Below are 21490 nucleotides of genomic sequence, written 5' to 3'. Positions count from 1 at the left end.
CCTATCCTTGCGGAGGATTCAGGCAGTAGGACCCGGGGGAAGCCACTGTAAAGACCTTCAGCATAGTCAGGCTTGCGAAACCCAGTGAAGACTGTGGGAATTTGGGCGCCTGGCCCCTCAAATAAAAGCGTATTTATGGTGATTTAGAAAAGAACAACAGGCAAGTATGCATGGAGACATTAGGGCGCATCAAATAGACGTGAAGCTGCAAGATAGATTCTGTTAAAATGGAACAGTTGCTATTGTTTTCTTTTTATTCCCTGTGTCCTACAACTCCATGCTGCAATGACCAACTTCCCCATATTTAAAGTTGTTATAAGTTTCACCTTTCGCTTTCCCACTAATGAAAGAATCCTCTAGTATTAGGCTACTTCATGTTTAAGGTTCAATGTTTGAAAGAAGAACAAAAAAGTGTAAATCTTTCCTTTTTAACGCCGTGAATAAACATCCTTAACTTGTCCAATTTGAAAGAAATAATATTCATTCGTTTTCCTGGAATTGTCCAAATCGTACCCCTATCGATGATGCTTCACGGCTATTTTCCTGCTGTGGAAATCAAATGACCCCCCTTCTGCTGCCACTCGATCTTATTTTGAAACTCTCGACCGGAGGTTCTCCACGCGTTAACGCGCCCGTCTTTACGCGGGTGTCTGGCACCCGGCGTGGTGCGCACGGCTCTCCATTCCTCTCCAACTCAACGTCAGTCTGTCAGAGACCGTCTGAGCGCGCGCACACACACTAACACACCGTACCCCTATAACCGTACGCACACTCTGTGGCAAACACACGCGCCCCGAAGCGCACACGCAGACTCGCTGTGCCGGACCCGGGAGGAGAGAGCTCCTGTTTATTCGCCTCCAACTTCTGTCTTCGCTTCTACTTGTGTCTCTCTGGCTCTTCTTCTCCACCAATGCGAGGATTGTATGACTGTTGTCACTGTTGTTATCCCGAACTAAGGAAAAGCAGTTTAAGGACCATCCGGGATGTAAAATAACCCGCACGACTGAGCAAAACTAGAAGAAAAAGAAGGAGGGGAAATAATGGATAAACGGAGTTATTCTCTCGGTTTGCCTGCAGCTTTCCTCTACTTTGTACTGTTGGGATTTACTGCTGGACAATTCTTTCCAGGTAACGCGATTTCTTTGTTTAATTTGTGGATTTAAAACCAAACCAAAAAAACATTCACGCTGATATTTTCTGTGTTTTAGTGCGCTTTTGAGGATTTATTTTGAGTCTGACTCAGTAATAAATGCCACGGCGCTGAGGTGGCGCAACATAAAGTGCATATGCACGTTGATTTGTGCGTTTCAGCTTTTTTTTTTTTTGGAGCACCATGCATCTGTTTCTCTGTTGTTTTTGTTTGTATATTGTGAAAACAACCCCTAATGTCAGTTTTCTTTCAACACATTTCCGTTTGTGGAATAGAATTTCTGCGCAGAAAATGACTTGATAGGAAAATACCATGCATCACTTGTTTAAATGGAGACAAGTGATTAATGCCTGGACATAATAGCTGGTTTTGCTGATAATGGCGATAGTTTGACTTATGTTGACAGCTGCTTTGGGCTCATATCATCATATGTGGGGTCTGCCCCGCAGGTCTGATGCGCGCACTGGAGGTTTGGAGTGAAGTTATGGACGCTTTCGGGAGGTTTTTCTCCAGAAAGCGTCCTGTACACGCGGACTGCATGCTGTTTAGGCTTTAAACGTGACTTGGATGTTGTTCCGTTTTTATGAAGGATACATTCCGCTCTGAACGCTGTGTGTTTGGAAGCGGGCGGACCGACCGGTGCGTCCTGGCTCCGTCTGAGCGCCAAGCTGCAAACTGTTTTTTTTAAATATATTTTATAAATTGTCCCCTGATTTATTTATCCTATGATGAGATTTGTTGTCTTGTGCTACAGTAAACACACACGGACATCACCGTACCGCAGTATGATGGAATAACGTGTGCTGGTTACTCTCGTAGAAGTCCGCTCCCTTTCAGGAGCTATAAAGCTTTTTATTCAACTTTTACACACACAGAAGTGATCAGAGATCTAATCGGCTAATGCCTTTTTAATTCGCCTCTCAAAACAGCAACTGCGCCCGATGCTGTAACATTTCGGGCAAATGTGCAACTGCTCATTTCATCTCCCCGGAGTTGAAGCTTCGGGATCCCCCGCCGCACTGTCCGCTGCAACAGCGCTGCGCCGCGGTCCGGAGCCAGCGCCTCTCCGCCGGCACTTGTTACGCGCAGAAGAGGCATAGCGAGTTCGCGGGTTGGCAGAGTGTCCAAGCCTCCCAATCAATGATGATTCCGGTTATAAATCATCAGAAACTGAAGCGTTGCGGTTGCAGATATGTAAAACGAGCCGCCGGGAATTGCAGCAGCGCGGATAGAAAGTTTGCTCTCACATAAAACACAAATGTCCCCAATTAAATTCCGGACAGTGTGAAGATGAAATCAAAGTGCGCTTATTTAGACGTTGACAAGCGTAATGATTGCTACACAGATATTACGTAAAGACAGAATAAAAGCACGTTGTGTCACTATAACTAGGATTATTAAAATGATGTTTCGCATGATCCACGAGTTAAAACCTGCTTTTTCTGTCCGTTTTTTGTTGTTGTTGAGTACCACACAGGAGGTAGTGTGATCTGCGTAACTAAAGCAAGCAAGCAAGCAAGCAGCAAGACCCCGTTTTCACAAGTTCATCTCTTTAAATCAGCGATGTTTGCAGCTGAGTGCAGCCTGTCGTCTCCGTGTCCGCCCCTCTCTCAGCACCTTCTGCTTGGTATTCATGACCTGTAAGGCTGCAAAAAGAGGCTACTTTGAAGGGAAGACTGGCTCCAAACACTAAGTTCTCCCTCTCTCTCTCTGTCTCTCTCTCTCTCTCTCTCTCTCTCTCTCTGTCCCCCTCTATCTCTGGCCCTGTCTCCGGCTGCGGGCTGCAGCGCGACGGAGCAGCAGTCCCTCTCTCCGTGCGTAACGGTGCAGCTAAGGAAAGCGCTACATTGCGCGTTATGGTGAAATAAAAATATATATTTGGCCAAATATATACGCGTGGATGTCTGAATAAAGCCCTAAAACACATGGTTTGTGTTTTTATTGATTTAAACCGACCTGTTGCAGAGAAAACTCTGAAGAAATGAATTGGAGCTGGCCGTCTGTTTCACAGTCAGTGTTGCATTACAGCCTCATCTGCTCATGAAGATGTCGACTTAAGAAGGAGCAACTATTATATGTAAATGATTTTTTCTGACTTTTTATTCCTTTTTTATGTTGTTTTACAAGTCAGACTTCGAGTGTTGCTGGGATATGTGTGTGGTGTCATTCTGACATCCACTCTACCATTACTTACATTACACCTAACGGGTTATTTAATCGGGGAGTGTTTGCGGGTGTGTTTGTGCAGTGTGTGTGTGTGTGTGTGTGCGCGCGCGCGCGCGCGCGTGTGTGTCTGTGTGTTTGAGAGCAGCTGAGAGAGAGGGGGAGAGAGAGAGAGAGCGCTGAGGGATATTTCGCTGTCTGTTGTTCGCCCCTGTGCCGTTGGGGGGCGATATTGGTACATCAGATCCATCCATCCATAATCATTCTTCTTATTCCGATTCCAGCAGCTGGGTTATGTTTTTAGAGGAAGTGTGAAGCAACCCATTCAGCTATAATGATAATAGACTCAAAGCCAGTGATGAAGAAAGTGATCTCACTCTGCGTCTGTCTGTCTGGCTGTCTGTCATCCATCCTCATCCAGGAGGTCAAATTGAAGACGTCATCTTGGGCTTTAGGAAATGCTGATTGACATTTTTTAACATTTTGACATTTTTTAGACTAAACAACAAATCGGTTAATCGAGAAAATAATCGTTAATTGCAGCCAGACATGTGGTACACAAGGCTGTAATTTTCATCGCTCTGTGTGTGTGTGTGTGTGTGTGTTGGGAGAAGCTGTATCCTGATCCATGCCTTTGAGCTCCAGTGCTCGCTAATTGTTGAAACATCCGGTCGGATCTGGAGGTGACGACTAGGCTGCTGTGTGTGTGTGTGTGTGTGTGTGTGTGTGTGTTGTGTGTGTGCGCGCGTGCGTGCTTTCAGGAAAACCAATTTACAATTTCTATTCCACTTAATAAGATTTCTTTGGCAGTGAGGACAGAAGGGGAAAAAGTACGAAAGGCATGAGGAAGATGACCGTGTATCACTTTCTCTCTCTGTCTCTCCTTGACTCGTTCGCCCAGTGTGTTGACATGTTGGAGGAATGCGGACGAAGTTTCTGGCTCTGATCAAATCACCTGCCTTCAATTCACCCAATTACAGAGCCATTTATGTGATTAGTGTGGCGTGTGCGTGTCATGCTTCCTGTGACTGTGACACAGAGAGAGATGGTGTCATACAAACAGAGGAGAGTGGGATGGTGGAAAGGTAAAGGTGAGGAGAGAAAACAGGGTTATATTTAGGCAGAGAAAAGCGCAGTGGAACATGCAGTGAGGAAGGAGGGAGGGGGAGGGGAGAGAAAACGAGAGGAGGTGGTGGGAGGGCAAGAGCAAAAAATGGACAACCTTAAATTGCGGGGGAGGAGGAGCGGAAGATGTGAAGAGGTAGAGGAGAAGGACGGAGATGAAGGGGGAAAGGGAAAGGAAGCAGGACGGAAAGATGAGTAAGTAAGAAAGAGAGTGGAGGATGTGGGCCGAGAAGAGGATAGGGAGGGAGAGATGGGAGAAAGGAGATGAGGACACATGGGCAAAGAGTGTAGGAGAAGGGAGGAGAGAGAAGGATGTAGGGAAGGAGAGGAGTGCAAGGGCATAAACATCGGTGACCGCACCAATCTGGACACATTCAAATCACACCATACTTACCATGGTTTTCTTGTAAAGTGTCTTTGAGTACTTTGAAAAGTGCTGTATAAATAAAATGTATTATTGTTATTGTTTTTATAAATTATTGGATGAGCAAGGAGGAGATATGGTAAGAGAGGAGATATCGGACGAGAGGGGAGGAGAAGAGAGGGAAACGATGGAGAAAGTAACATTGAGGAAGAAGACAGGAAAGGGCACAGAAGGGAGCAGAGAGGTGGACCGTGAGGAGGAAGAAATAGGAGGCGAGGATAAAGGGAAGGCTGAGACAGGAAGGAGAAAGGAGGAGACCGGAGAGGAGATTGAAGGCAAATCGGAGGCGAAAGGACAAGACTGGTAAAAGAGAGAGTCTTGTCGTCTGTTGCCTCGTTCATCGCTCCTGTCTGGCTGAGCAGGAGGAGAAAGAAGAAGAAGAAGAAGAAGAAGAGGGAGACAGAAAAGCAGAAGGAGGAGAAAAGGAGGAGTGGTTGGAGGAAATGACTAAGACAAAGGATGACAGGAGGTCAAGAAAAGAAGAAAAATGACACTAAGTTGATTATGTCTCGCTGTTATCGACTGTCTGAGTGGCTATAATTGTTTCCTCTGCTGTGTGTGTGTGTGTGTGTGTGTGTGTGTGTGTGTGTGTGTGTGTGTGTGTGCGCGCGCGCGCGCGCTTTATGACAGGATGTCTGTCACCTCGTGCCCCGCTCTGTTTAGTATGCTGTCCATCCCTCCTCACTGTGTGTGTGTATGTGTTCGCCTAATCCACAGCACTTATTCTATTGGCCTGACTAACTGACAGCCTAATAGCAGGGCATGCGGAGTGCTGGGGTGTTGTGTGTGTGTGTGTGTGTGTGTGTGTGTGTGTGAGAGAGTTGTGCATTGAATGAAAAAGTAGAGAGAGAGAGCGCTTTCTGTAGTCAATGATATGCATTTAGAAAGCAAAAAAAAGTGTCTGAAGTGCGGTATTAGTGCCTAGTTACACCAGAAAGTGGCACTAAGAAATGTATTTGCATGCTCCCACAAAGTTAGTAGTCCCTGAAACTCCTTAAAGAAAACGCTGGATGCTCCCAGTTATGATGTAGTCAACTTCCATCTTGTACCCTACCATCAAGCCCTATCTGAAGACTGTTATGAGATCTCCACTTGGGGGCAAAACTGACATTTTGAGCATATTAAACACTTCATGTCCTGCATTCTGGTGAATTTTTCTGCAACAATTTGGGCCTTTTCTGCAACAAGTTACGGTGCAAATGTCTATATTTATGTAAAGGAAATTATGATTAGCTTTTTTTTTTCTTTTTGATTTGGGGGGGTTGCACTGACCAGTTTTGATTATTGGAGGGGCTGTAACCCCCCCGTCCCCCCTGTAAATTACGCCTATGCCTTAAACCATGCCATGTCTCTTACTCCTAGCTAATATGATCGATTCTTCTGTTTTGGGAGCGTCTGGTTATCCATTCCCTCAAAGATCAGCACTGTCGAGATGGTTTTCTATTGATCAAAGTGCTCCAGTTAGTGCGTCAACGTTCACCATCTGTGTGAAAGCTGCCCCCGGATTTACTTTACCTATGCGAACTCAATGCTTTTAATTGATCTTGGTCAGAAAAGTTGTTAATATAAATGCTGGTATGGCTGTTCTTTTAAAGGGTTTATTCAATGTCCATCAATCAATCAATCAATCAATCAATCAATCAATGGGATCTGAACCAACGTGTCAACATAATGGATTTAAAATGATGAGGCTTGCTTGCCAAAAAAGAGAAACAAAAACATTTCAAATAAAAGTAAACCATTGTCAAAGACAAAAAAAAAAAAGACTATATTTCTCCCTCTGCGTGCATGGATTGAAGTGCTATTTGTCTGGAAGCTCGTGGCCAGTTATCAAAGTTATTGCCTGAAAACATCAAAGTTCTTTCCATGCAGGAGGCAAACAACAGTGATGGAATATGGTGTCAGAGTGACCGTTGTGTCTGACAGTAGAAAACCGAATGAGACACTCTGAGCAGTGAAGGGTAACGCAGCATCGAAAGGCACATCTAATGGAGAGACAAGGAAAATTGATATTTAGTGGCCCTGAGGGCGGAATCTTCTTAGCCCGGTGCATCAACAGAGCCAAAACACACAACTCAGTGGAGACAAATGTACAGCTGTAGCCATTAAAGAAGTTCTAGCATTCATCCATTAGTACCACAGATAATTCTTACTTCATACTGATTTACTGCAATATGCATTCCTCTAATAAGCTGTTTGGCAACGTATTAAACCCAGAATACAAACGATAAACAACTGTGGATATGTGGATAATATGGCTTAAATACTACAGGCTATGGCTTATAGACAAGTGTTGGTTAATTTGGCTAGTTATTCTGACTACACATGTTTTTCTTTGTACTGCTACTGACACAGATTTCTATACTGCCAAGGTTCATCCACTGCATCGTAACATAGATGCAAGCAAAAATGTTGTCAGCTAGGAACCTCTTCAGACGCAATTCTCTTCCTTTTACTTTAATTCAGTAGAGACCAGCACAACAGTGGGCTTTGAACATATTCAGTAATGATACAAATATATTCCAACTTTGAAGAAAAAAGCATTTATATCAGTGTTCAATATTTCATTCATCATAGCAGCAGCAACCGTCACCAACACTTTGCCCACGCATCTGTTTTAGCAGTAATAGCCTAAATAAAAGATATGCCTGGTGGACAATGATTTCATTATAACAGGTTAAACCATTAATTACAGTTAATACGTTCGTTCCATAAATTATACGGGGAGAATTTAGCAGCAGCCCATAAATTATACAGCAGTCACAAATGATACAACAGTGCATCAAAAAGCCCTTAGCCTTGGAAGGGCATAATGGCATCCCAGACAGAATTCAGCAGTTGAATGCTAGCAGACATGAGATGTAAAATGCTTTTGTTTTTTTATCTTGCGGAGGCCATTAACTTCAGCCTCTGGGAATGATGGTGCAGATGTTCATCCCCCATGTTTCATTGCACTTTGACTTCATGAGGTATCACCTAAAACATAAACACGTTTTGGGTCACGTTCAAGCTCAAAAGTTGCAAGTTACAAGTGAAGAGTTTTGGTAATTAGAATTGTTCCATCTGGGGAAAGATGCAATTTAAATTTTTATAATAATGGTACTTCTTATAGGGATATTAAAGTTGCTCTAAGCAATGTTGGGTGACGTTACTTCTTGTTGACGTTCGGAGGCTAGCTGGCCCCCCCCTTCCTCCTCATCCCGTCCCCTCCCCCTCCCTTCCGCGCGCTTACCCCACAACCCCCACCCCAAAATCCTTCTTGTTGGTTATTGGCTGGAATGCTGGAACACTATTTGTTATGTTTGGTGGTGCAGGTTGGCGCAGTTTGTTTTTGTTGCAGTGTTTGGAGCCTGGGCTGTCTACAGAGATCGCGTTTTTATATTTTACAGTGTGTTCAGGGGACAGGCAGCTGGCGGATAGTGAGGAGATGTCTGCTGTATGTGATGAAAAATGTTGTAGCCTAAAAAACGTGTGACATCGCTTAGAGCACCTTTAACTGGAGGGTTAAGCATTTGAGATTTGGCTTACCATCTGTCAAAATTGAATTTTTGATTAAGTAGATGCCACAGAAAAATGGCTCATACGCTTAAGTGAGTTCCCACCAACCCTAAAGGTTGTTGCTAGAGAAATGTTAGTTTCTTTTGGCTGACACTGTACCAGATCAGAGCAACAGAACATATTACAACATAAGTATTACGTTATATTAAGTATTAAAAAGCTTAATAAAAGACGTCACTCACACCTCTGTATACTGCACACTTGTGTGTTAATTACAAGAAGGGACACATGAAAAGATTACAGGCAGCATATAATGGTGCTTTGAGAATACTACTTAAAAGGCCTAGATGGGGTAGTGCTAGTGAGGTGTTTGTGTCTACACGAGCTAATACACTTCAAGCTGTAGTGAGAAATATTGTGTATAAATTTACACGCCGACTTGATGTGTCTGAATGAGATTATCTTGGTCATCATAACCAACATCAGATTCAGTACTGTTTGTTGTCAGTCTCAGACATGGAGACAGTGGCACAAAAGACTTTTTTTAAGTGTATAGATGCTGTAATATTTTTTAAACGCATTCTCATGAATGGGTTCGTAGAATATCGTACGCAAAGTTATGCACACTCAAACGTATGATATCATACGAAAACAGACAGCCGGCTGGTCACGTGACATCGGCTATATTGGTGCGCTGCGTGGTGGTCTAAGTTAGGAAGTAAGTTTAGGAAAAAGTTCGTGGTTTGTATTAAACCACTTCTAATGAACACGCATTTCCTGGGTGAAAGTAATTTCTTTTCCCAGGGAAGTGATCTGTATTGTTGTAATTTCAATACAAACAGTTTTAGTAGATCCGTACAGAACAAATGTGAAGGTAATTTTTGCAACGGCCACCACAGGTCCTCAAGAACCGACTATCCCTGGTGGTCCATGGCTTCCAGAATGACACATTTAAGCATTTTCTGATCTGACGCCTCTATCAACAGAACGACATTGGCTTTTTTTTTCACAAATAAAAACCGCATGGTTAAGGTTTGGCTATAGGTTTAGGCCCAAAAACAAAATGGTTAGAGATCATGGTTTGGCCAGAAAAGTTAGGGGACCTTCATTGTCATGGTTACAATAATGACACTAGGTTACGGTTAGGCAACAGCTACAGTTATAGTTGAAGGAAACCAACATTGACGGTAGGTAGGAAAATAAACACTTGTCTATTTTGTTGACCCAGACCTCCTCCCTTTGTGAACTGTGTGGCTCTTTGTGACAAATTACTTTCTCCTTGAACAGACACAAGTTAGAATTACAGTGGCTGCTTAAGGGCTTTGTCACTGGAACATAGATGTATTGTCGTTTCTTGGCATTTGATGAATGAGTATGGGTAAAGAATGGGTATGATGGCTCATCCAGGCTATTGCAGCTTTCCTGAAAAGCTGAATAGTGAACTTGGACACTAATCCTTACAGGAGTCCCTTCAAGAACTCTAATTTGAGTAACTTGGCGAATGGAGGCAACCTTCTCTGGTTGGATAAAGGTTAAGTTCTTTTCACAAATTGCAAAACAAACTCGGAGACAAATCTAGTCGTGATTGAGTCGATTGGAATGTCGGAGGTGTAAAACACATTGAAAACTTCCTTTCCTCTAATTAAAATGACTGATGATTAATGCACAAGGTCTTAATGAAGCTTAACAAGGTTTCGAAGTAATTAATCCATATTTAATAGAAGATGTTAGGCAAGTGAGACTGAGCGGCTGCTTAGTCGGCTGAATCAACAAGCTTGGAAGGAGGGTGGGGGAGATGAGGGGGGAGGGCGGGAGGGAAATAGGGAGACTATGGATGGCAGATAGAAAATAAAGGAGGAAATGAGACAAATAAGTGTGGGTGGGGGGCGGGGTAATAAGAAACAGAGTTATGGAGTTTAGATGGAAGAGAAGGGAGCCATAAGATATTGGATGATATGCAAGCATCATTCACTTTATTCTCACTGTGGCGTAATTTAATAATATGTCAGACTGTGTGGGAAGTCTTACCCAGAAGATTCACAGATGTAGTCAGACTCACTGTCAGAGCCACTCTCAACTTCTCTATTAAAAAAGAAAAAAAAACACTTTGTATAGAACTCAAAATGTCTAAATCAAACTTTACAGTAAGAGAATAGACGGGCCATTGTAATCCAATTCAAGGATGATTCCAGTTTATTACAACTCTGGGAATACAGCTAGGAATGCAGGGACAAAAATAAGTCCAATGGGGCGAGAAACCCAAGCAGTCAGTTTAGCAAAACATATTAGAAAGAAACAAAATGGAGGCAAACAGTAAGATTATAACCCAGACTGTCCATTCCTGGTTCCTGGAGTCTTGACTTACCATACTGACGTGTCAAAAAAACGACGCTTGGTCAGGTGCCTTTGGCGTTGCTTACTCACGCAAAAAGTCTCCTTTAGCGTCTCAGTCAGACGCAGTGGTGATTTCAAGTAATTCCTGATCTTATCCTCACTTTTTGACGCTCTGGGTTTAAAACGATTTGGCGTCATATAAAAAAAGTTACGTTTAACTGACATGCGGCACAAGAACGGGACAGTTAGGTTTAGGATAGTCTATATCTACGACGTTCCACTTCCGGAATTGCTTTGGTGCCGCAGGAAATTCCGCTGGATGCATGTATGTTCGCCGATGTCCGTTTCCTTCCACTTTCTTTGTGTTGTAATTTTAAACGCTGGTGGACGTATGAGCACTATGGTTACCTAACTGCTCCTCAGATCTCTGCAGGGTAAATCCAGACAGCTAGCTAGACTATCTGTCCAATCTGAGTTTTCTGTTGCACGGCTAAAAACTACTTTTAAACGTCCATGTGCTCCACCAAAACAAGTTCCTTTCCGAGGCTGTTTTGCAGCGGCTCGGTGCGGAGCTTAGTGCCGCCCGTGACGATTGTGATTGGTTTAAAGAAATGCCGATAAACCAGAACAGGTTTTGTTTGTTTCCTGTGTTGTTTGACCCATCCACCACCCCCCAACCTGCATGCTGCTCACTACAGTTGTGGCTCTTAATACTAAGTCATCTTACAGCGCCGCGGTCGAGCTGCTGCTCTGCAGGGGGATTTTTGTGTTCAGTGGTGGCCTAAAGGTTAGAGAAGAGAGCTTGTGACCGGGAGGTCGTTGGTTCAATCCCCAGACCGACAGGCTAAAATCTGGGTGGGGAAAGTGAAAGAACAGCGCTTGTCCCCTCCCTCGTTAACACCACTGAGGTGCCCTTGAGCAAGGCCCTTAACCCCAACCGCTCCAGTGGAGCTGCTCAGTGGGTGTGTGGTTGTACTGGGCAGCTTCCAGGAATGAATGTGGAACTGTTTGAATGTGACAGGTCGTCGTTGCAAATGAGAATTTGTTCTCAATCGGCTTACCTGGATAAATAAAGGTTAAATAAAAGAAATAAAAGAAATAAATAAACTCACCAAGCGTCGGGATTTGACGAGATATGTAGTTCACTGAGCGGTTTCACACAAAACTAAGTGGTACCACGACAAGACACACTGTTACTTTATTAACTTGCAAAATTGATTTGTCTCTCCCTGTTCATTACCATACATATGTTACTTTTCCAAAATAAGGTGGTGTTCACTGGAAGGGGACAGACTTGGCGCATAGGTGGTCTGTAGCCTCTTAGTATTGTTTAAATATTTTGGACATTGTTCCTTTAGTGTAAAGTAACAGCCACCAGATTGTAATATAGATGGATTGAGTAAATCAGACAGAGGGCATAAGAGGTGGAGAAGAAAGGGAATTATGATTGGGAAAAGTGCTCCAAGGTGACAAGAGACAGAAACACAGGAGTATAATAAATATTTATATATCATCCAGTATTTGGTGTTATACTGACTGTGCAAGGCAAAAAAACTGAGAGAGGAGTTGGAGTTTTTGTTTTTACTCAATGGAAAACTGCACAGAACAAGAGGAGGCAGAATGAGAGACGGAAGAAAAGTAATTAAAAGAGAATATAAAGTTGGGGGGTAAAAAGAGAATGAATTAAGAAAGACAGGTTTGGATGGAGAGAGATGAATAGAGCTCAGCAGACAGAGGAGAAGAAGAGCAAACATAATATTTGCCTGCCAGTTGGATTTTGCCTTCTCACACACACACAAACACACACACACACACACACGCAAATGCACTCCCTTGACTAAAATACTGCCAAGCGTACACAACCGTAATCCAGCATCTGCTTGCCTTTTCTTTATCGCTCACTCTCTCATTTTTATCTTTCTCTTCATCCCTTCTTTGTGATGTGTGTGTGTGTGTGTGTGTGTGTGCGCATGATTTTTATCCATCCATCCATCCATCCATTCACCTTCTGATCTTTTATTGTCTTATTATATCATTCTGTCTGAATATCCATCCACCCATTTATGCATCTAATAACCCTCACTTCAACTAGTTCACCAATCCATCTGCCTGTCAATCCACCCACATGTGATTTCATTATTTCATCAATCATCCATCCATCTGTCAGTCACACTAAATTGCTGTTTAGCAGTGCATGACTGAGAGGGAAAGCACCACTTGTGTATGTGCTCATGTGCCTTTTTTTGTGTGTTTGTGTGTTTGTGTGTGTGTGTGTGTGTGTGTGTGAGCTCGATTTAATGCTGATTAACAGATAATTGCCTGTGTCATTGCCAGCTACAGGAAATGCTGCCTGGTTAAGTGATACAGACAGACAGACAGACACTTAGACAGACAGGTGGACGGACAGATAGACAGAAAAACCATTTCCTCGGCTGGGAAGCATGGCGGCGGCTGCTTTACCTGTCACTCAGAGGGAATAGAAAGGAGCAGCGATGGAAAGAGATAAATAAGTGGGGGAGATTGAGAGGAAAAGATGGAGGGAGAAGTGAAGCGATGAGGAGGAGGAGGAGGTTGGGGTAGAAGGTGAGAGACGAGAGATGAGAGAGAGAGCAGGAGAGCGAGAGCGATTGGCCGTGGAGGATAAAGGGCAGAAATGACAAATGATGGGAGAATGAGTGGGAGAAGGTGAAGAGGAGGAATAAAGATTGTTGATTGTTGAGGAGGAGGTGTAGAAAAGGAAATACAGGAGATTAGAAAGTTTAAGAGGGAGGGCTGAAGAGATGAAGAAAAAAAAAGGCTTTTTTTCATACGTATATGCACTTCATAAACAAAATGGGCTGGTGATTTTACATGTCTTCCTCATGTTTAAATAAGTGCCCTAGTGACCTTTTCCATCACAATGGCAATTTCTGTCCCATGTCATGGGACCTTTTAAATGACAATTCAGGCGCAAAAAAAAAACCTAGGGGTTAATATCATATGTACCGAGTCGAACGTTCTCTGGGATCTGTTTTCATGCTAATCGAATGTGTCTCTAGCTTGAAACAAGCTACCGTAAACCGGTGATTAGCTGCTAACGCTAGCTTTCGGGGCAGAGGGTAAATCGCTATTTCTATACCACTAACAAGGCTCAAAATATCACCACGCTTCAACGGTAGCATAATGAGGGTCCCTACATGTAAACCAAAGCATTGAGAACTTTGTAAGTGTACAGCCAGTTTATTAAAAAGATAGATTATAAAGACAGTAGCGTTCATGTTTACATGCGGGCGCCATCTTGGAAAACAGTCATGACCAGTCGAACAACGCCGTGCAACCCAATAACCAGTAACATAGCTCAAACACAGCATTCGTGGTAGAAACACATTCGATTAGCATGAAAACAGATCCCAGAGAACTGTCGACTCGGTACACATATGTTATTAACCTCTAGGTTCATTTTGCGCCGGAATTGTCCTTTAAAGGTCCCATAACATGGTGCTTTTTGGATGCTTTTATATAGGACTTAGTGGTCCCCTAATACTGTATCTGAAGTCTCTTTTATATAGACCTTAGTGGTCCCCTAATACTGTATCTGAAGTCTCTTTTATATAGGCCTTAGTGGTCCCCTAATACTGTATCTGAAGTCTCTTTTCCGAAATTCAGCCTTGGTGCAGAATTACAGCCACTAGAGCCAGTCCCACAATGAGCTTTCCTTAGGATGTGCCATTTCTGTGTCTATAGCTATTGAGGAGGAGAGAGGGGGGACAAGATGGAGAGTGGGGGTGTGGCCTTGACCAACTGCCACTTTGCTCGTTTGAAAGCCATGTCGTCTCTCTCTCTCTCATGGGTGGGCCAAATTCTCTGGGTGGGCAAAGCAGTGAAAGGGGAGGTAACCTTGCTCCTTATGACCTCATAGGCACCAAAACGATTAGATTAGAAAAAAAGATCTTGGTTTGGATTAAAACACCGGTCCCCTTAAAGTAGGAATCCTGGGACATGAACACCTGTTTCCTAGGTGAAAGTCTTGTCTCTTCCACGGGACACAAACTCCACGCTCCAGCATGAAAGCCCTGTGTTTTAGGACCCACCCCATCCACTCCGACCCCCTCTGTATGTGGACCAGAGCGCTCCTATACAAAAGCGGTCAACGTGGTGCGTACAGTAATAAATACATTGAATACGATACAAATTACAGTGCTTTGCGTTTCATAGCTATGCGTACAAATGGTTCATGAGAACAGTCTGATGAAGAGCACTGATTCATAATGCATTCAAGTATACACAAGCACCATCGTTAACGGACTGAGGGCATACATTCACTGTGACATGGCCTAGAGTCTTCGCCGGACAAGAATGACAAAGGAGAAAAATAAACGCACATAGAAAAAAAAAAAAAAAAAAAATCAATAATCATGCCACGTTCTATTTACCCCGGAACTCGGTTTTAACGAGGTCAAAGTCAACTTCTATCTGTGGAAATGTTGTTACGCTGTTTGCATGCACAACAAAAACGACGTAATGCGTTGTTATCAACTGTTTGCTAACAATAGCCAACCGGGCTAGAGCTAATGAAAACAATGAAAATCCGACTTTTAAATAGAACGCATTCAACTCGGGTATGACGTCATTCCCAGTTCCGAGTTCCGAGGTAAATGGACCGCGGCATCATAATAGGCCTTAAAACTTGTGTGACAAAGGAAGGGAAATATTGGTGGGCAGTATTGGCAGTCCATATGGCAAATATAGGCTGGTTAGAAGAAGTAGTTGTAGGGCTCTTTTTAAATTGAAGTGAAGATAGGGTGACCAGACGTCCCGGTTTGACCGGGACAGTCCCGATTTTGAAGTTAATGTCCCGAGTCCCGACAAAAGCCTGTCAGGACGCTAAAATGTCCCGGTTTACACCAGGAGTGGCGTGAGCCGATTTTGCCAGGTCTTCAGCCCCGAATGTTTTGAGTTTAATGTATCTTTGTCCAGTTTATTTTTCCGAGGCGAATAGAACGGGCAGCTACGTGTGGGGTCCGACCATGCTGTATTTGTTACTATCACCTAGCAATCGTCTCTACGTGAGGAAAGCTGTGAAAGCCGGGTGAAGTTTTCGGAGGAATCCTAGCCAAATCAGTGTAATACATTGATGCCATCAACACAAAGTTTAGGAGCACAACTTGTTCCGCCCGTACTAAACGTGTTAACTAAAATCAGTTTAATAATAAAATATGAAATTCTGTGAATGAGCCATTTAGATTTTTTAAGAGATTCCTCTCATGCCAGATCAGTCAATACGCATACTTTCATTGATTCCCCCCCACCCGTGCAGAGAAAGAGACAGAAAGAGACACTTAGAAAATCCTACTGTAATAATCACCAGACACACATTTTCAACAATCATCCATGCAAACTTCCTTTTTATTACTATTTACATGTAGCATGTCAGCAAAATGAGAACTGAATACATTCTGCATTCTGTCTAATTAATGATGAAATTGATGAACATATTTAAGGGATTCATTTTGCTCAAGATGGTGATGATTTAAAGCATCAGCTGTGAATTTTTAGAATACCTAATTTATGCAGGTTAAAAGAGAACTGGCGAGAGTGTTGTTGCTTGAAGTTTTCCTCCAACTCTCTCTTGTGTTGGAGGAAAAGTGTCCGCAAAGCCATGAACATCAAGAGCAAAGCAACGTCTGCCGTTGTTGGTGCGTTTGTGTTTGGCGCTGACGTTGCTGGGAAAGATGAGACGTCTACAGTGACGTAAGACCTGGCTCTGTGCCGGCTCTTTAGCCTGTGGAAAAGCAAACCGGTTCTCTGGAGGCTCGTCAGTCGAACCGGCTCTAGCGCTGAACCAGCACCTGGTTCTTGTTGGTGGAAAAGGGGTAACAGAGACCTGTGTTACGTTTGCAGATAAGAAGAACCAGCCGTGCTACATGTTCAATGTCTGAACAAAGCTATAGAGGCATCGAAAGAAGGCGACAGAATACAGGCAGACACATCAGTAGAGACAGAGTGATGATCGATATTCAATGTTTGCCCTTTGTTCTCTGTAAAGCACTTCATGACGCGCCTGTTTGTTACTAAACACGCTATAAATAAATTCACATCAACTTTGACTTAATGGAACGCTATAGAGCAAAAGGCAAAATTCGACTAACACAGAGCCTGTCGTGCATATTTTTAGATGAAAGTTGTGCACCAGTAAAGTCTTTTTCCGACCGGAGAGGAGAACAGACGGAGAGAAAGAGACAGAAGCTTAGACGTCCTAGCCTATACGTTTATGGTGCTGCAGTACTTTGTGCTCAAATGCAACTCGTATAATTTAATGCATTACTTTTTCACTGCGTCATTTTAAGTATTACTAAAGCAAAAACCTTTAAGAGCAATTTGATATGTACTGCAAGTTGTTGCTTTTAATGTGGATTATTGAATCTACTACAGTGCAAACTACTTTTAAACAGGTCCGGATTATCCATAAGGGCACTTGAAATTGTTGAGAGACCATATATTACTTGTTTATGAACAGTAATTTCACAATAATAATAATAATAATTCTCCGTGTTTTTCAAGCACACAGCACAGCGGGTGCGCTTTGTGAGTTTATTCAGTAAGCAGATAAGTGTAAAAGACTGGTCCACAGTCTGCGCTCCTTTTCCTAGAACTCGTATTTCTTTCAGAGGGCTTGTGTGCAATAAATCCATACTTTTAGATCTAATATTGATTGTCTTTTGTCCATATCTTATTCATTTTCGGTTCTGTTATTGTCGTTAGCTGTGATGCTAAAGCAGTTTTAGTTTAGTAGTTTTTTCCATGAAAGTTTTTGACCAATCAGAGGAGTTGCTTTCAGGGCCCGTGAAATAATGTCGGAAAACTACATATTTGACCGACCCACAATGCTGCAACATGTAGTATTGATTTTGTCTTTTTGAATTGATAGACATTTTTAATTGAGACATTTGAATATAGTGCTCACTGCTCATATGCCTACATGTATGGTATAGTGCCCAGGGGCACCACATTGTCTTAATATGGGCCTGCTTTTAAAGTGTAGAGTGTTCATTGAGCAACCCATTAAATAGTTGTTTTAGATTAATTTGCGCCGCTGACAAACCCAAATTCTTTCTGTCTCAGCATGTTTTCAACAAAGCTTTCAGAGAACATTTCCATCATGGCCCATCATCGCCGTGAAGAGTGATTTTTGAAGGAGAGCGGGGAACATGAAAGCCAAGTTAGATTTAACAAGAAATGAAAATGGGTGTCTGCAAACGTGCTAACATTTCAAGTCTTCTCATGACTCACTGAATTACCGGTAGGTGGAATAGAAGAGGACGTTTTCATTAAAAGGGAATTCCCACAACGCAAATCGGGCTATTGTTGTCGGGCTGTTACTTTATCTACAAGATGCGATCACAAACGTAATATTTTACACCTTTTTCAGCTTCCAGGAAGTGTAAAGAATTATTTGTCATGCAGTTGAGAAGAGTAGTGGTTTGCATTACAAAATGCTTCATCCACCTCTCTCTGCAACCTTTGACAACAGAAAGAATAGTCTGCTGTGGCTGTTACTGCAAGATAACTGCAGAGCAGATGCTGGATGAGACTGATGGCTACCGCTGAGCTATGACTCATGACTAATTATGAATATACTTTAAATCCTCCACAGTTGTATGCGGTGAGATAATGGTCCATTAAAACACTCTTAACATGCATGGACCCACGTGAAACAGGTGCACGGCCCATTTCAGCTGCATAAGTGTGGTTTGAAATAGTCTCATCGTTTTAAAACCCAGACTCGAGTCCCAATTAACGGCAGACATGCCGTCAACAGATTGGTGATCCGAAATTGTAAAACGTACATTGTCAGCTTCCAAAATGTCCCACTTCACTGTAGCTACACACTCGTCCTGGCCTATTCAATTTCTTTTTTAAACTTTATTTGAATTTCAGTGTCAGTACCACTAAAGATCAAAGATTATAGAACATTCCTTGACCCACGAGCATCTGATTGCTCGTTAGTGTTTAATATATGAGATATAGCATAACTGGTCTGTAAGGTAGCCACTATGGTAGCCATCAGTTAAGCTTATGGATTCACTGTGTGTTTGACATTAAAACAAAATGATATATGAATATGTAAAAAATGGTTTTAATAGCTTAGTATTGTAGGGCACCATAAAAAGGTATGTGAATGGGCCGCACTGCACGTTATTATAGGTCCAGTTTAATATGCAACTCAATTTTATACAATATATGTAGTAGGGCGTGCCTGATCTGTCTCTTTCACTTAAGGGGTCCTTGGCTTAAAAAACATTGAAGACCCCTGGTCTAGCTAATTTCAGGTTTGCAGTGCGTGTGTGAATGGGGCTGAAGTGACTCCTCCACTACTTGTATTCTTCAGTCCTCTGACTTTGTAATGGCATGGAGGCCTTTAAGGGGAAGTGATAGCATGACATCTAGTCTGGCTAAATGGATGTACATTGCTGGGATAAAGCCATCTGGCGCTTCCCGTATCTCCGCTTTCTTTTTTTGCAAGGGGCGTCGTGGCTGCGTCCGGGCCTTTGCCCCGCCCAAGACGGTTAGGTTTGCTTTAAAGAAATACAAACGAGCAAGAGCGTTTAAGCCAGACCATACTCCCACGCTGACACAGCACTGTGGACTTACAATGCGAGACTACAACTGAAGCAAAATAAGTTGACTGTGGCGGCCCCCCACGGCAACATTCCTGCCCCCCACGGTATCAGAAATAGGGCTGCATTGTTAGAGAGCACGTCGGAGAACGTTTGCATTTTAGGTGCATTATTTACATGCTGGAGTAGTGACACTGCATTAGGATAATGTAATTAATAGTGGGTTTATTGTTATTTGCTACAGAATGCTTAGCCTATATGTCAAGATCAAAGTTGGCCTATATAGTAACTCTTGTTGCAGCAAAGTGTCAGTTCCGTTTCATGGGGGGGTGTGGGGTGTTCGGACCTGCCCCCACTGCTAAAAAAAAATCCTAAAGGAAATACTGGTAACTGTTTATTTATATGAAATAATGTGTTTCCATTGGCATGTATTGTACCGTTTATTTGTTGATACACCAGCATTTCCATCTCAAGCTTTTTCAGCTTTTGGTTTTTATACTTCTTTTTATTTTATTTTATTTATTTTTTTTATGTAAATTGAATTGCACAATCAAACAGGAGGATGGAAACATACTGCTTCTCACCCAGCACTTGTTTATAATTTAACAAATTAAAATGTAAAGCCTCTAACTGTATGAAAGTTATAAGTGACTGCCGTAACTTTTGTTTCGCTGCTGCAACGCAACAGAGGCTGCAGCTATCTGAGAGCCGTAGTCTTATTCTGTCAGACTGTCAGTTTGTAGCCCAGAATAGCATGACTGACAAAGGAGCAACACAACCACCAAAAAAAAAAAATGCAACACCAGCAGCAGCCAGCCAACTGTGTCGACCGTGTCTGTAGTTCAGTTCAGATATGAAGTACGCTATAAAAGCAGACCTTTCCCTTTCTTAAGATTAGAGAGGGAAGAGATAACAAGAGAAGGAAGAAAGCAGGGCGATTTAGAAAGAGAGAGCTTTATGGATAGATGAAGAGAGAGAGAGAGAGAGAGAGAGAGAGAGAGAGAGATGAGCAATGAAAGAGGGGAGTGACAGCCCAAGATGTAAAGTGAGAGAGATGAAAGGAGGGAGTGAGAGAAAGTGACAGGGTGAGGGGGAAAAAGAATGACATAGTGACAGAAAGGGAGAGTATAGGAAGGCGTAAACAGAGCGAGAGATGAAGAAGGATGTTCTCAGGTAGAGAGAGAGAGAGGTCAGCAAAGAGAGAACGATCAGGAGAATTGGGGTCATGAAAAACTGAAGACAAAAGTGAGTCAAGAGAGGGACAAAGTTAAAGATGTTGTGTTGACAGTGATGGAGGAAGTTTATTTGGTCGTACTTTTCATAGCCAATTATTTGAATACTGGCTTTTATGTCTTTTATACGGCTGTAGTCTGACTGGTTGGTATCAACCTGCCATTGGCTGCCAACTTCCACTTCTCTACTATCTCCGCAATCTATTCTTACTACTAGATTATTATATATCTTGAAATGGTGCCGTCGCTGCATCCGGGACGTAGCGCCGCCCAAGATGATTGGAATTGGTTTAAAAAAAAAATACAAGGAAGCCTGATACATTTCTTCCCCTTTACCAGAATAAGCGGTTCAGCCGGACCTCTCTGCAGCGCTGACGCTGCGTTGTGGAGATACTTCTGTCTATGCAAGACTAATTTGGATGTAACTGAATAGTTCAATTATATTGTATTTCTTGTGTCAAATCATAACAGATGTGATCTCGGGACACTTTACAGATAGAGTAGGTCTAGACCACACTCTATAATTTACAAAGACCCAATTATTACCCCCCCCAAGAGCAAGCATTTGGTGCGACAGCGGCGAGGAAAAACTTCCTTTTAACAGACAGAAACCTCTGACAGACCCTGGCTCTAGGTCGGCGGCCATCTGCCTCGACCTGCTGGTCTAGTTCCTAGCCAGCTAGCATTAGTTGACCACACTTTCGAGAGCTGAAGAGCCAGTTTCAGGCTCCCTAAGCCAATTTCAAAACGGGATCAAGATTCCAGTAGCCTTTTGCACAAACGCGCTGTGTAAACTCTAATGAATCATTGCTTATTTGCTCATTCAACTTGCATTAGTGCCGAAGCACACTCTTAGGTAAACTGTCGTAACTGTCACGCACACGTGGTAATGCGTTAATTAGATGCTCTGCCATATCTGGCGTCCTGTGAGGTTGATACGATAAAAGAAAGAAAAGAACAAAGAAAG

The 21490-nt window shown here is 42.8% G+C and overlaps 1 protein-coding gene across 11 annotated transcripts in view; it reads left to right on the top strand.

Moving 5' to 3' along the window:
- The first annotated feature begins 698 nt into the window (after positions 1-698).
- Positions 699-21490, top strand: part of ptprt (protein tyrosine phosphatase receptor type T) — a 452792-nt gene continuing 432000 nt past the window's right edge. For all 11 annotated transcript variants that reach the window (XM_039797954.1, XM_039797952.1, XM_039797953.1 and 8 more), the window contains exon 1: positions 699-1128. In XM_039797954.1, coding sequence (XP_039653888.1) covers positions 1041-1128 — 88 coding nt within the window. In that variant the 5' untranslated portion in view covers positions 699-1040. The remainder of the gene's footprint in view (positions 1129-21490) is intronic.

The sequence above is a fragment of the Perca fluviatilis genome, chromosome 4 (genome assembly GCF_010015445.1).
Source record: "Perca fluviatilis chromosome 4, GENO_Pfluv_1.0, whole genome shotgun sequence".
NCBI classification, from domain to species: Eukaryota; Metazoa; Chordata; class Actinopteri; order Perciformes; family Percidae; genus Perca; species Perca fluviatilis.
The sequence above is the reverse complement of the archived record's forward strand: the minus strand, read 5'-3'. Positions and strand labels throughout refer to the sequence as shown.